At 40.6% G+C, this 16,601-nt stretch overlaps 2 protein-coding genes across 5 annotated transcripts in view; one reads left to right on the top strand and one right to left on the bottom strand.

The window, feature by feature from the left end:
- FILIP1L (filamin A interacting protein 1 like) overlaps window positions 1-3,409 on the bottom strand; it is a 220,060-nt gene extending 216,651 nt beyond the window's left edge. For both annotated transcript variants that reach the window (XM_086761817.1, XM_086761799.1), the window contains exon 1: window positions 3,214-3,409. The gene's annotated coding sequence lies outside the window, so the exon portion shown is untranslated. The remainder of the gene's footprint in view (window positions 1-3,213) is intronic.
- Window positions 1-16,601, top strand: part of CMSS1 (cms1 ribosomal small subunit homolog) — a 250,671-nt gene that overhangs the window by 218,754 nt on the left and 15,316 nt on the right. For 2 of the 3 annotated variants that reach the window (XM_086761838.1, XM_086761827.1), the window contains exon 2: window positions 12,941-13,041. In XM_086761838.1, coding sequence (XP_086617964.1) covers window positions 12,941-13,041 — 101 coding nt within the window. Of the gene's footprint in view, window positions 1-3,610; window positions 3,706-12,940; window positions 13,042-16,601 lie in introns of those variants that run through there. The other variant, XM_010116779.2, reaches the window with a different exon arrangement.

Below are 16,601 nucleotides of genomic sequence, written 5' to 3'. Positions count from 1 at the left end.
ATAGTCACAAAAGGTTTTGAAAGATAATTTCTCGGTAGACATAGAGGTAGAGCTGCTTCAGCAGCTGGAGCAACTTCTTTTCATACCAAATATTATGTTCCGTCCTCATTCAGGCATACACACAGAGAACTGTACCTAGGTGCTCTTGGACTGACCCACTAGGTGCCACCTTTACCCTTCTCAAACTCTTTCGTCCCCTTTTGGGTGTCCCTGCCTGGACATTGGCTTCAGCACCAGCTATGCAATGGTGGTGGTGGATGGAGGTGGGTCCAGGGTCTTGCTGGCTGATTACAGAGCCATGTGCCAATGACGCTGTAACATCTGACAGGGCCTCTTGTTAAAGATACTTGTTTTGGGATGACTTGAGGTATACTTTGACTCCCCTCAAAACCCCAGCTTGTTTCTGTCAGTTCAGTTTGGCAGGGAGAGAGGGAAATGCCAGCATCGTTTGTTGGTTGATTGCACCAAGAGAAAGCTCACGAGCAGGAGCAAAATACATTAAGCAGTAATAGGGATCTGACTGCTGGTGGGACTTACTCATCCCCCTGGCGCTGTTTGGATTTAGCCATCTGGCTCTGGCACTGCTTACACCTGTCAGCTGAGGGTGACAGTGCCAAAGCCAGGAGTTTGTAAATGTCCCCTTGGAGCTTTGCCTGGCCAGCTGGCAGCATAGATCATCAGCCAAGCCTCCTCTTCCTCCTCCTTTACAACCTCGGACACGTCAGTTGACACATATAGCCGTGCCCTCCCACCTCCAGTGAGAAAAGTGGATTTCAGCCCCGTTTAAGCCTCACTAATAGAAATGGTTTCTGTTTTTCTTTCCTGCGCTAGAGGAGGAAAAAAAAATATATCTTCCTCCTTTTAATTTTATTTTTTATTTCCTTTTATTTTTTTTTCCCTTCTTCCATGGTGGTCTCCACGAGGATCGGCACATCGTGCCCATTGGAGATCATACCTTAGAAAGATGAAGCCAGCTCATTCTGGTCCTGGAATTTTATAGTGGAGAAGAGAGAATAGAAAGAGGAGGATCCTACCAAGCAAGTTTGTCTCAACTGGAAAGAGGTTAGAAACAAATTGAGGTTTGTCTACATTAGGACATGAGGCCTATTAACTCGTGGGCGTCTTTCTAACTTCTTCCAGTAATGCCATGCTCGTATGTATCATCAAAGTGATACTGCTGTTTTCCATTGCTGTCATCCTCTCATCCATATGCCAAAAAACCTCCCACCAGTTTGGGTGACACAGACCTTTTAGGCTCAGTTCTTGTGAGGAAGGTGAGATGACCCTCCCTTCAAAAGAAGCCAGTCCCTGGCTGCCACTGAGATGCAGCCGCGCTCCCGGCCTTCTGCCAAGGGTGGATCTTTTTGATTGCTGTGTTTGTAAGCTACAGTCACATCGATACTGCATTTTTTTTGAGCCACCCCCTGCACCCGTGATGTCTTTGATATTGATGGAGACACAACATCTTCCCACGTGCCAACGGAGAACAGGTGCCACAAAGTGTCACAAAATCTAAGTTGGTTCATTAAGCAATAAGTTTAGGTAAAACCTGAACATGAAAAAATTTATAAAGATACATTTGTCCCCTTTTCTGTCAGTGTGTAACAACTGTTAATGAAAGATTGTTGCCAATCTTAGGTTGCACTAGTTGCTTTTATACCTTGAAGCCTTTTAGTTGCTGACGAACTTGATGAATGCATTTGCAGTACTTCAGTAACCCTCCCACAACAGACTCTTCTTCCAGTTCTTGCAATATAAACCTTCTGGATGGATCTGAATTACCACATGCCACACAGCCCAAGGTGGCTCCATGGCATGCTACCCTAACTATGACTTGTTAAAGAGTCTTAGGACTGCTAGGAAGGTATTTTGTGTAAAATGAATGGTGCTTATTACATCCTCCAAATAACTTAACACTCAAGACTCCAAGAATAAATTACTAACCAAAAATCAGAAGCGAAGGACAATGAAATGATCTTATACAGAGTCGAGAGTAACCAAAATCATAAGTTCCTTCAACAGGTAAGACTTTTGCCACCTTGTAATCTTTCACTTTTTCAGCCTTAACCAGCAATATTGTTCAGCCAGGTATATTAAGAAAAGACAACCTGAAATAAGTACAGGAATTTACCCAGTCATTGTGGCTTAGATGAACTCCCAGTGACTTAGTGACCTCTCCTGCCCTTTGCTTATTATTATTCCAGAACCCATCTGCCTTGCCTCAGATGGTTCTGCTAAGACCTTTATGTAGTCTTTACGTTACAAAGAACTTTTTGGTGCTGTCACACTGGTATTTGGGCCTTTGGGTCAAGTGAACATTTCTACACTATTTCTTCAGGTTACCATTCCTGTGTGTTTGCTACGGTCCTGTTGTATTAGACTGTGTGTGTGCGCTAGTGCTAAATCCATGGCTCCAGAGTGTCTTTACATGATAACAATCTCCTCACGTTGGAGTCACACCACAGTATCCTGATGTCCATGTGACCTGAAGTGTGTTAGGATCTCCTTACGGTCAGGCATGCAATGCTGTACTCTGTCCAGGTTTTTTTTTCCCTTAAGAATCACAACAGTTTAAAATGGTGCTGAGGAACACTGTTCAGCCATATGTGTTTTTAAAAGGACAAGCAATGCAGGACCAGTGGAAAGGAGACCAAATTCAATATGATCTTTAATCCTGCCTGTACTCCGGTTGAAGCCAAGCAACTTCTTCGGAACTGTAAAGGGATTTGAGCATGTGTTCATCTATTATTTTTTTTTAATATATCTGTGCTATTTGCAGCAAGCTTTATATTGCAAACCTGAAGCCATACTTTCTCATATTGTACAAAATAATGTGGATAAAACATCACTCAGCACATCTAAGTGCACACCTATGTATGTAATCATCATGCATGTAGTCACACATCTGTTTTTCCTCTTACTTTCAGAATGATGCAGTCCATTGGCATGGCTATGTGCTTTTTACATTAATTTAAACAGGTAAAATCAGATAATGTATATTCTATTGCACATGCTGATATCCTTTTATTTTTCCCATTTCCTTTAGACAGTGATAACGAAAATTGATGCTTTGAAACTAAGAATTTCATTATTCAAAAAAAACCTCTTAATACTGACATGCAGAACTGGTCTAGCAGAAAAAGCATATCTGATCCAAGTCATCATCAATTGCTCTTTAATTGTGATGACAATACAAAAATGAAGCAAGCTTACCTTAGCTCAGGAGACTCTTTTTTGCTGTATCCCAGGCAAACAGTTTCCTCTCCTTATCCACTTGAAAAGGGAAAATCCACTTGAATAAAGAAAAATAAATACTAGAAGGGTGAGAGAATTAAGGAGTCCTCATCTAAGCTCCTGATCCACTTGGTTTTAGCAAATTGCAAAAAACCTCGATCCAGTAGTAGCTCAGAGCGACTTTCCTCTCCTCATGTGTTCTGTGGGCTGAGAATCTGCAAAAATAGACCTGAGACGGTGCTGCAAGAGAGAGACAGTGGGGGGACCTTGGCACGGAGTTGGACCAAACTCTAAATATAGCCCAACCCACTTTCCGTGCAGTTCTCTTCATACTCTGAAGGCAGATGACCTTGTCAGAAAGCTGACCTCCCAGCATGTCACTCTCTACAAAGAGAGGATCAAAGGGAACAAGACTGCAACGTAAAAGGACAGAAAAGCAAACAACCATCTGCTTGCAGCAAATGAGCGTAGGTATGAGCGCTATTTTTATGGCAGTTGCAATTGATTGAGTCATAATGTGCTTTATTTGATCGTTTAGACAAATGAGCCGAATGCTAGTTCACAAAAGACCTGTACAGAAGAGAGATTGCATCGTAATTGCTAGTCTTAAATAGAGAGCACTGACATAGATGAAAACCCTGTCACCTTTCCTCCTCTCAGAAACCTTAACGCAGCAGAGTGTGTAGTATTTCCGTAAAAGCTTTTCTCTATAAGAAATTATCCTTCCTTTCACTTGCTCTTATAGCAAGACTTTTTTGAAAAGTGAGTTAAGCCCAAAAATGTATATTCTGGTATTGTATAAATTTGAGATGCTAGGTTAGCTTGGAAGGGCTGTAGAACCTGCAATACCAGAGACCAAACTGCAGAGAACTGTGTAGTATATGCAGAGGAAGAAGCAAGAGAATAAGAGGCGTAGAAATGTAACCCTTGTGCCTCAGATAGGGAGCTGCTTTTCAACAGATGTTTTATAATCTGGGGAATTTGCCACTCTATGTGGCAGCATGTCAGGGTATTTTGTTCTTAACCTGAAGAAGTGTTTAACTTGATATGAGTCAACCTGATACTCTGTCAAGAAGGGACCTGATACTGCTATGTCATATGAAGGTTTCTGAATAAAAAAAGCTGGAGAAATCTGAGCAACTCAAAATGTCTTCTCTCACATTCTGCGTTAACAGATGTAGGAGAGTTGGGATAAAAGCTTGTTTGCAGTATTGTTCTTCAGTGGGATATATTTGTTGTTGGTGACATATATCTAAGTGTATGCCACATTATGTGCATGCATGCATCTTTCAGTACTGGGAGAAGACCCGAGAAAACATCAAGACTGTGATAACCTTATAGTACAGGTGTGTATATTTGCAAAATACGCGTGAGCCAAAAAGATGTGAATTATATCAGTGGTCAGTAAAGTAGCAGTGTGTATCTATGAACAATAATTTGAGCTGTTAAGTTTTGCGAAGTGTGCTATATGTTTTTTTTAATTGAAGCCTACTATTTCTGGCAAGTTCCACTGTGTAATTTTATCATGATCTATTGGCTTGAAGTTCACAGGGTCAGCTAGACTCTGTGTGCTACCTTCACAACAAGAACTACAGCTGTGAGCCACAGCTGCTTCCCAGGATAGTGGGAGAAAAGTAGAAAATATGAATCTCCGACAGTGCTAAGGAAGACGTCATATCTGGGACCAGACTACATTCCTGCGCAAAACTTGCTCATAGTCAGACTAAACTAGAGCCCACCTGTTAAGTAGTTTCATGGATTTATCCAAGTTCCTCTTTTCTCCTGATTTACATATTTCTTCCTCGTTAACAAGAATAGATGTGTGTTAGGAGTGAATAGTATAAAAAATGAAGGATACTGATGTTTGACTTTGAAGAGAGGACTTTAAAAAGAAATGAGTCTGCCTCCAGATAGAGATGTGTTGAGTGACATACTAGTACTGTGTAAGTAGTGAAATTTTAAATGTATGGGATACCAACATCACTAAACACCAATAGCATCGTGCTACGTGTGATCCGGCCGAACCCTACCAATTCCAGCTCCACAGTGCCACTGCCACTTCATCCCCTCTCTCCAGTGCTGGGATATTGAAATCACAACAGATACCCTCATTCAGAGTGTGAAGGAGATGAGGAAAAGGGAGAGAATATGTACTCCTCCCTAGCATGAGTTAGTACTCTTCACCCTTCACAGCAAACAGCTGGAGCAGTTTCCATACATGATAGATCGGTAGTACTTAGAAAAAGAAGGAATCACAGTGCTGAGTGGGTCCTGAAGCACAGGGATAGTCATACTTTGCCAGGAACTGTGACATGTGCTTCTCCTATACGAATATTGTGGAGAAGGGGTGATTTCTTGCTTATACAAATCATATGCTAGTTGGCTTTGGGGAGGTAGTGGTTAATCTTTGGAGAGGCTTTTATAGAGTGGTGCTGTTTGTGCATACAGGGGTGTAAATGTTGCCTGACCAACTCCAGTAATGCGAGCTTCCTGAAAAGAGGGGAAAAGGTTTTAAGAGTGGTTGTATGAGTTCATCAAGATGGATGGAACAGTATTTTGTCTGACAGCTGTATGCACTTCGGTTTTCTTTAGGATGGCTTTTGCATGAGTTTCCTATCCACACCACTAAGAGGGAAATACAGGAGGCAGTCAGGCCCTAGTTTGTGCCTAGCTTTCCTGGGTTCATAGCTTTCGTTGTGATCCATAATGTCTCGGGCAGTTCAAAGCCAGCAACTGGTCTGAAGAACCATATTAATAAAATTTGTGTTCTTAGCCATTCCATGTAGCTGGTCTGGAGGTTCCCAAAAGAGCTCCATAGCTATTGCTTGGCCAGTTGGCTTTACACTTTGGGCTTCAGGGTACCTGAGCTATTAGGCTTCTTAACAGGAAAATTCAAAGCTGTCCATTGCCTGCAGAAAGGGTATTTAGATGGGATTGTTGTCCTGCTGCACGTGAAAGAGATCCTCCTTTCAGGATTAGCAGTTTTGGTGACACACAGCTGAATAATTTGGGATCTGTCCAGGAAGGTGGTTTGAGCTGCTGCTGTGCACCACTGACTTGAATACCTGCTTCTCCCAGCACCTTTCCATCCGTTCCGATGGCCTCTCCTTGTCCCTCTATCCCTTGTTTCTCTATCCCTTTCCTTTTGTCAGGGAAGTAGTTGAGCTTGGAAGGCTTTAAAATATTTCAAATGTTAATTCTTTTTTCTTAGTTAATCAGCCCTCCAGCCAGGGCTGTTTTATTTAAAAGACCTCATCTATTCCTTTGGATACTGGTGGGCAGCATGGCAGAACCCGCCTGAGCTTCGTGTTGAGGAGCTACTGCCTTGGTGAGCGATACTGTAGTGGTATGTTAAAATACTGTCATCGCCACTTTTAGCCCAGTTGCTGTGCTCAGCACAACTGTGGTCACAAGAGGAAGCCTCTCAACTGAGTAAGGATGAACAAGGACCTGGGAGCCAATTTTGCTGACAGCCGTTACCTTTTACAGAAAATTAACTGACCTTGGACTCTGTGTTCTTGGTGGGAGATGCGGCACAGATGCAATGAGAAAAATTAAAAGTAGTGCATTGACATTAAGACTGTTTCATCTGATTCACTGAAAATTTAGGCCAGTTTCTAATGGCAAAACTATGAGAATAATAAGGAAGTCTCAGACTTCAATTTTATTCTTTTCCCTGACCTCTCCTCTGCCCCTCTTCTCCCTTTCTCCCAAAGAAAAGAAATCTAAATGGCAATTAAGAAAAAACTCGAGATATGCCCAATACACTTGACATTTTACTCAGCATCAAATATTTTTCAGTCTGCTGAATTTAAAGCTGAGAGCCCTGAGAAATATTTTCCCCCTGGATTAATGAACACTGATCAGCACTGTTTAATCAACCAATAAATAAAAAAAAAAATAGCCTGCAAAGCAGCCTGAAATTACTCTATCATAGCATACCCCAATTGAATGAGCTATGCCCACCTACAGAGTAGTGACAGGCACATACTTTCCTGTAAACTGCCTGAAACTAGAAAAAGAACATAGCAAATATAAAACCTGTTTCCACAGTGTACAGGCCTTTTTGTTAAAAATCAGAAAACACAAGCTTTATTTGAAGTCTGGTTTTGAATATGGGGCAGTTTTAGAATAGTCGGAGGAGGATGGAAGTCAAGGTTGGGAAAGGAGGTGGGGGGGGCAATAATAAATTACATACAAACGTTGTTTTTATGTAAGTAATTCTAGTTTAGTACTGATATATAGTCCTGATAGGAGCGTAAGGAAGAAAGCAGGGATTTCTGTTCAGACCCAGGGACCAGGGATGTGTCTCTGACTGTGGACAGTGCCAGATACTTCAAATAAAAGTTGAGGGAGTCTCCTTCATGGACACGTAAGGCAGATTCCCTCCAAATTCCGTCATAGAGATTAGTTTAATGGTAAGAAATGAACTTGTGCTGTACTGGCCTGTGTCACTGAGGGTCTTCTGGATATCAAATAGGTGTCTGACCTCACTTAGCTCCCAGGTTTAAAAAAAAAAAAAAAAAAACAACCCAAAAACAACCAAACAACACAAACAGAAAAAAAAAACAAAACCAAAAACAAGCTAGTGGAAATTACTCTCTCAGTTATCTTTGGGTATGTGACACAACAGAATATTTTTATATTGTGAGCTTTCTCTTTAATTACATGTTCATTGTTCCTGTATTAAGAAGAGTGGTAAGCACCATGCCTCCTTTCTCTCTCAAAAAACCCTTCTGTTCTCTTCATCTTCTCTTCCTGTGAGGAACTTTCCATAGCTGCTGCCATTTCTGTGAGCTTCCTTTATCTTTATTTCAGTTATAGCCTGGCTCAAACCACAAGTCACATAATCCAAAGATTATTTTCTGTTCCTTTTCAGTTGTAACTTTTAATATAGGTGTGTATATGTATATATTTAGTATACATGTTGATGCACTTAGACATGTGTATATACCAGTATTAAATCTGAATGAAGTTAGAAACTATTGCACTGAGTGATTTTAAATAGTGATTGATATAATAAATGAGAAAGTCTTATTCATATATGTGTGTGTTAAGTATAAATTACTTTTTATATAAATACGTAGCGACTGCAAAGCCTATTGGTGACATGCCACTGATGTAATACCAAAGGAAAAAACACGAAGAGCTGTGGAATTCACGTTTATTTTTCTATATCGAGAGCATTACGTGACTGTTGAGATGTCTTTGGTGACCTTGTGGTTGTGTAAGGTCCGTGTGTTGCCGGAAAGCAGATGCAGAGGATTGCTGCGCTGAGCCACCTCACCCCTTCGGCTGCAAGTTCCCTCAGCGCCTGCCTGCCTGCTCGCTTGCACCGCAAGGGAGATGAAAGTCAACATTGTATTAATCAATTAGGTTCTGCATTTGTGCCAGCTTATGGTTAAGGAAGGCTTTGTGCACTCTGCTGTTCTGGCAGAGAGGAGTCTCCTGGGCAGCTTGACACCTCAGAGCAAGGCGAGCAGTGCTGCTCTGTTACAGACGTGTTTGGGATCTGTGAGCTGGGCGCTTCTGCATTTATTCGCATCGAGTTATGATTTACTTTGTGAATGACCCCGCTGACATCCAGGTAACAATTTGCAGAAGAAGGCGCACTGTTTAATGTGAGCATGGTTGGCAGAGTCTGGCCTGTGGCACTTGGCTGCCCACAACAAAACACTCTTGTCATCACAGGAGCTGATGTGGTGTCACAAACGATCACAACTCAAAACGAGCTGCTTTCTCAACTGGGACATAAATAGCTGTTTCTGGAACAGGTAAAAAGTCCTCCTGTTGTATGAAATAAAGATATTTGGGTACTGCAGAAAGACACTCAATTTTGAAGTGTTTTCACAGATGTTTGTTGAGCCTGGGGCTGGACGTTGGTTCCCTCTTTCTGGCTGCTTGCTGAAAGCGGAGAAGGACATTGCAGTCCTTCCCAAAGTGCAGTCCAAAACTCGGATGGGCAGTGAACAGGTGGTACATTGTCAGGCTATTTTGGATCATGGAAGCCATTTGTCCAGTTTTAGACTGCTATTGCTTAGCAGTGTGTCTTTTAGTTATGAGAAAGAGAAGAGGTTATTTAAAGCTTGGACTACTCTTGCTTGCCTTTCAGAGCATGCCAAGTGGGCTTTAAGAAGGAATGCCTAAAGATCACAGGCAGCTTCTCCTGAATCTATTTTATGCAATTCTCATTTATGTCCAGTTTGAAGTAAATATGCTGAGGAAGAGCTGTCTTAGTAATTCAATTCAATGAGGCACGCACGGATATATTCTGGAATGGGTATTTGGGTCTCAAGCACGGTGAGAAAGACGGACAAAGAGGCAATTAGTTATGATTCCTTTGATGTACTTTATTGATATCATGGCTCCACAGCCTGCTTGCATGTAGTGCATCCAGGCCCCCGGATCTGTGGAGCTCATGTGTGTGAAAGGTGGTCACTCCTCCAGTGTCTCTGGAGTCAAGGCAGAAGAGGCAAAAGTCAGTGATGGGTTCTCAAACACAGAACCTGCCCTACTAAAATGCAGCACAAGAAATTTGCCAGAGGAAGGGTGATACAGAGGGAAACAAGCCCATGGTAATGCACAGTGGTAACACTGAGTTACCAAGACACCTTTTTAACTTTTGGGAATATGCTGGATGATGTAACTTTTCAGCTTCTTCTAATGAAGTATCATATCTGAGATTCCAGAGTGGCCAGAGGACATAAGTAGTCAGCAACTTCAGAGAGGAGTAGGCCCGGTAAAGAGCTGTTGGTGTGCATGGGCAGGCATATGGTACAGGAGCACTCAGCCATCCTCAGGAGAACAGAGAGAAGAACCCAGTAGATTGACACAGATATTTGAGCTGTAATATATGGAAGAAATTTGTTAATCTCCCAGTCCTTCAGCTTTCTGTCTTCCCCTGTTCATCTGCTGCCACGCGTTAGGCTGTACAGGACTAGATATATTTTTTGTACATTAATAATAAATTTATAATAAAGTAAATTCATACCACCATTGATGATGTTTAAAAAAAAAAAAAAAGAAGTGAGCTTTGGAGTACTCTCCTTTTTACTTCTGGTGGCCAATAAACTTTCCCAGAAAACTTTCCACTTTCAGCCAATGTCTGATGAACACTCTTGGGACAGTAACAGTGATGTTCTAGCAAAAATGGTAGTTGTGCTAGGGATGGCTGCTCATTCTTCTTGTTCATGATCCAAATGGCAGCTCAGAAGGAGAGTCAGTTAGACTCAATTTGTCCCTCAGAAGAGATGGAAAATAGCTTATGAGGGAAGCTCTTGGAGATCAGTGCCATATATTTCCTAATGTATGAGTAAGCCTGAGATGTAGACTTGTCAGCTTCCTTGCTCGTGTCCTCTGAAAAGAGATCCTTGAATGGCCAACGACCTAGTGTCCTCTGAGGTAGACTTAGCATCAGCTTAAGGGGCAGCTTCATGTCACAGCTAGCCTGTGGTAAAGGGCTCCCAGGAGTGACAACCCTGCTCTTCTGCTGCCACCAGTCCCTCACCCCACATGGCATCTAGCACTTAGGTCGCCACAGTCTGTTGAGCTGCTGGGTTGATGGCTGGGCCTGCGAAGAGAAGGAAGTATGTAGGTCAGCTGAGCTACAGCATCCACAAATGCAGTGCACACTTCCATGCATTTGCTCTAGATCTGGAAAGCAGGATCTTTTCTTGGTGGATTCCCCATGTAAGATTTCAGAATATGTCTTTATCCTACATTGAGTTGAAGATAAGTGCTGTGTTCGTTTTGGTCTAAATTAAGATCATTAACATCTTTATCTAACACCTTCCCTTAGGAGTCTCTTAGTCCTGCTGGACAGAAGATGCATTCTCAGTTGCTGTTCTGTTTCTAAAGCTCTTGCAATTTGCCAAGAATCTAATCTATATCAAGTAAGATTTCATGACAAATGACGTCTAACCTGCTAAAACATTCACTGATTTTCTTCACTTGCTAGCTTTCCACTTACTAAAATTTTTTTGAACTCCTAACAGCTGTCACAAGCCAACTTTAGGATGCTGACTGTTATGCAAGCTTTTCAAAGTGGGAAAAGGAGTGGAAGTTGCAAGATGGTATCTTTCCAAGCATGAATATGTACCTATTTTGTTACCGATTCTCTCGCATTAGGATTTTCAAAGCCACTGCCTTATTGCCATATAATAGATAATGTTGCATCTGTGGATGAATAAAGATTCTTTTCCCCTTCATATCCTTCTGCTTACCTCTCAGTTACATTCTTTGACGTATATTTCACATATCCTTTCACTTAGCTTTTTTCAATAGGTGCCTATTTCAACGTGGAATTAGCAAATACCGGTCATAGTTGATTTTCTCTCTCTCTCGTGTTCTCTGGTGATCAATTTACCCTGCTTACAGCTAGCAATGGCATAGATGTAGTTATATTGTCCATGCTTGGGGTGATGCTTAAGAAATCATACCGTTCCTCTTTATTCAAAATAAATAACTTAATCTTGAAGCTGTCAATTTACAACTTCAGAATACAGGAGGTTGCAAGAATTACTAAGTATCTATTGGGCGGAAATATTTCAAGTACAGAAATTGAATTACTCAGTTGGAATTATTCAGTTCAATGGATGATAGTGCTTCTGTCAATGATCAGAGAAGTAATTCAGTCCCCAGCAGAAACTTATGTGTTTGAATATATCTTAAGCACTAATATAGCACTATTAGAGGGAACTGTTGCTGTGGATATTTTTTCCTCAAAGTCTCTCTGTAGATAAAAGATATTAAGAAGATAATGAATAGAAACATCTTAATTTAAATAGTTTTCTTTCAAAACCTTCTTTCATAGACCTTTTTTAGTCTTGTGGAGATTCTTCTTAAACTTTGGGAATGGTGCCTTTGCCTAATTATTACTAAAGAAAGAGACATACAATTAAAATGTACTTGCAGGAAATATCTGCATGTATTTTTAAACAATAGTATATTAAACCAATCTTGAAATTTTACCTTTTCTAGATAACTGGTGTCAGCTATCAGGGCATTTGGGGCTTTTAGGTGAAGACTGGGGTGGGGTTTGTGTGCATTTTTGTGTATGTTTTGTTTGATTATTTTTTTCTTCCTTCGTCTGCAAAACTTGTTTTAATAGGAGGAAATTACTTGTTTTGAAAGAAGTGCCAGCAAACTTAGGAAGAAAGATGTATTTTTACAGTGATCCTATGGACCATAGTGCCATTAATCCTGAGTGCCAGTGCTATTGCTTGTTTGGGGGTTTGATGAAATAGATTTGTGATTGTGTATGTGAATGCAGTGCTGTGAATCGAAGATTGTTTTACTTGTTCTGAAATAATGTGGAGAAATGTCATGGGACTTGAGATGTGGTTTGTCAAAAACATCTTCTTCCATTGTTCACTGCTTAGCTTAATTCAGGAGAGGTTTTGGAAAGGTTAAATATTTCTAGCTGTGACATTGCAGCTGGCACTCAGTGTGCAGCATTCCAGAAAGATAAAGAAATATATTGCCTGCCAGATATAATCCTGTGAAGAAGAGTGGAAACTTGGAACTTTTCTTAGAATATCAGTGCTCTAAAATGATAAAAATTATGTTACAGCTGTACTTACTGCCAGTCTTGAGATTGTGTTATTGTGACAGCCTTTCAGGTGAAGATTTTATCCCTATTTTTGAATGCAAAGATAGGAGATGGATTTGAAAAACAGTAACAAAAACTCTTCTTTTTTCTCATTAGATCCTTCAGATGATGAAGCCGTTGAGAAAGCAAGTGATAACAGGACAGCAACACGTCAAGATTCAGCTTCCAAATCTGCTGTGACGAAGAAAAGAAAGCGGGTTTGAAAATTTAACAGTTGTGTAGGGCACAGAGATTATAATGCACAGGGAAAAGTAGTCTCCTTCCGTTCAGTAAAGGGCCAGTTTTCTTCACTCTTTGTCTGATCTGTTCATCTAATAAGATTGTTTTATTAAATTATTTTGCCTTACTTGGAAGCAATTGCATTCCAGTACATTTCAATAGTAACTTCACTCTTGTTTTGTGTGAGTTGAGATTGCCATGGCTATCTCCTACAAAGTGACTATCTGGTGATAAAAACCTGGAGGGTACTACCAAATGTCCTCCCCTATAATCTTTTCCCTTTCCCTGCACACACAAGGTCTTGAAAGCTACATTTAAATGTTGCACAGTATCTCTACACAAGCATGTCCCAGTGCAAAGTCCAAGTGAAAAAGAATTTAAGTCTACGTGGATTGATGTTTTCATAGCCTTTCACTACTAAAAGCTTCCTTTAAAATCAGTAGGAACTGTGTTGTAGATTTCTTCTGTCTTCCTGATACTATTACAGGAGAATCAACTGAAGACTGTCAAAGAGCTAAAATGACATTGGAGACTATCTCTCCTTCAGTTTATGAATATTAATTTTGATCCCTGGGTAAATAGAAGATTCACTGTGTGATGCCTAGGCAGTTGCCCAAGTAAAAAACATTTGCAGAGATTTTTTTTTTTCTAACAGAGAAACATAAACAACACAGTAGCAATTACTGCTCTTTTGGGTGTCTTTCCAAGGAGACCAAAGGTAAGGTGAGCCAAATGAACTGGTTCCATATTTTGATTAGGAAAGAAAGAACTGAGCAATACAGGACAAACCTGTACATGCTCTACTAGGGGTTTAGATGCTGAGGACTTCAACTCGGTGAGGATGCTTATGGAGCTACTTTTTATCACCATTATCTTCACTTAAGCATTTAGAACTAAGTGAAGACTGTTTGTTTGGAGGAGTTGCTTTGCTCTTTCTGTGAGAACGTTAGGAAGGATAACCGACACGGGTTATGCTGCCAAGGTGGACTGGGACTGCTCAGCTGTAGCAAAACTGCCACAGCTCTTCCTATCGTATAAAGAATATCAATCTGCATTTTGAAATAGCATAATTTGGTGTTTCAAATTCGAGAGGCAATGCTTTATGGGAACTCAAAGTCATGGATATATTATTACATGTCTTTTAGAGCAAAATGATTGCAAAATCAGATGGATTTAAGGAAAGCTGGCAGTTTTGTAGTTCTGGTGCATATAATATAACCCATTTTACTCATCCCTGCCTTATTCACAGGCTGGAAGCTATTCTGCAGTGGACTTGGCACCTTAAAGCCAGTCAGGAGACAACCAAATAGAATTATGAACATTTATGTTTTTACTCTGCAGGCTGTCCTCAGGCTTACAATGAAATGAATAATTTGCCTCCAATCTGAATGGCGCACTGATGTGTTTACTTTGACACAAACTCCAAAAGTCAGAGTACCTGACTGAGCTAGAATGTAAACTTTCACACACTCACAAAAATGTTTTCACTCTACATTTGAATTTCCAGTTACTTGTCAACATGTAAAGAAAAAAATGTTAAAAATATAATACAGGAAATACTTTATGTTCTGTCTATGATTAACAAACAAGGAATTTGTGACTTTTTTTGTTCATAAATCAATGGTCCCAACGCAAATGTCCTGTTTTCTGCATTTTAAGAACTTCCATGTAAAATTAGCTTAAAACCACAGAGCACAAGGGACATGTGAAAAAACAGTAGGTTGTCTACTCTGTGTCTTGCATAAGGAAAACATGCAAATGATCTTTTCTTAAGTGGTGGCATGCAAAGAGCTATTGCATGAATAGATGGGCAACTAACATTTGAATAAGGGTTGGAAGTTCAGTCTAGATCAGATACCTAAATATTTCAGACTGCAGATCATCAAAGACATGTAAGTTTACAGCCATTCACCACCATGAAGTTTTCCTATTCCTGGAATAAAGTGGTCTTATTATTGCTGAGCTAATACTGTACCATGCCTAAATTATATATATATTCTGTTGTAAAGGAGATAATTTTGAGTCTTAACATGCTTCTCTGAGGAAGCAAGGCTTTGACTACAAGCCTACTGTGTACTTCTGTTGCTGTTGAAAGAAAAGGTTACATACTGCCTCCAAAAAAGAAGCCATGGCATTTGGTGATACTTTTAAACATGTGAATGAAGGGTTATCAGTGAGAAAATTTTGCTTCTCTTAGAGAAAATTTTTCAGCTCAGGGGCGCAGTTTTATCCTTTTCTCATGCAGATACCAACTGGAAGTGTTTTGCAGATTTATTTTAAAAAATTCACAAGATATATGAAGAGAGAAATGGGCCTGACTTGAATGAGTGGCATTTTTTGATATACTGAAAGTGGTAACACTTTCTAGGATAGGGAACCATCATATTCTGCTGGAGGAAAGAGATTCACGTTGACCCCTTTCTGGCTTTTTGATTGCTTGGTAGTGTTCCTTAACTAAATCAAACCAAAGAAGGGGCTTGTTCTCTGCATAAAAATATGATGTTGAACATGGAATTTATGATTAAAACACCTGGCAAATGGTCTTTGAGTATCTATGGACAGCTGGGATGCATAAGGGTAGAGCAGGAACTGAAAGCAGAGGGTAGCTCTGTTTCAGTCTCAATGTCTGGGAACGATAATGGTGGGGATAGGAATGAAAAAAATACATGGTGATGTTTTAAAAGCACTTGAATCAGAGTCAGGACAGATATTTTTAAAAAAGGAACAAACCAAAAATAAAAACAAAAAGCTTATGTTAGCCCCAGAACAATTTTGTTAGCTGTAGTGAGATTCTACTTGCAGTCGTTCCCTTGATTTTTAGTGAAATTGCTTATACCTGAGAAAATCACAGGGACCGATCTCTGTTGTTGAGGCAAGGTACAGTCCCTATTGCAACTTCTCATGGGTGGGTATTGATCCAGGCTGCGTTATATTCCAGCCCTAGTTGTAGAGTGCTTAGCTGCCTGTAGCCAGTTCCTAGCCAAATTTTCTCTGGTAGCTCCTAAGTATCATTTCAAACTTCAACCAACTTCTATACAGTGTTATTGCCTTTGCAAGTGTGATGGCTGTGGTGGCATCACGGCACAGAAAGCAGGAGCAAGTGACAGGTCATTTGTAATGGTGGTGTCCTGTTTTTATAGCTAAATTAGCTAGGGGAGTAGGGAGGAAAAGGGAAATATAGGCATCTTATGAAAATTAAACTCCACCAAATACTTCTGATAAGGATATGAGAGTGGACTTGGGGAAGGACAAATGTGCTGGGCAGGGTTGTGTAGTACTAGTTGTCATGAAGCGTCCTCCTGTTAAGGGCAGCAGGCAGTGCAAGGAGGGCTCAGAAAGGCTCAGATACTCTGAATTTGTCTTGGCTTTCCTTTGGCCCTCTTGGCCCTGTTGAAGCTGCCCTCACAAGGGAACGAAGGAGCAGCTTCTCTGCCTTTCAGCTAAGCTTCCTTTCCTGCTGATACTTTTCTTCCAGGCTTTCCCCGGGGAACAGCACTGGATTTGCTGTTCCTGAGCTTTTAATGTTCCATGTGATAAG

This window comes from Chlamydotis macqueenii, chromosome 1 (genome assembly GCF_036417535.1).
Source record: "Chlamydotis macqueenii isolate bChlMac1 chromosome 1, bChlMac1.mat, whole genome shotgun sequence".
In the NCBI taxonomy this organism is placed as follows: Eukaryota; Metazoa; Chordata; class Aves; order Otidiformes; family Otididae; genus Chlamydotis; species Chlamydotis macqueenii.
This window is presented reverse-complemented; position numbering and strand designations above follow the sequence as displayed.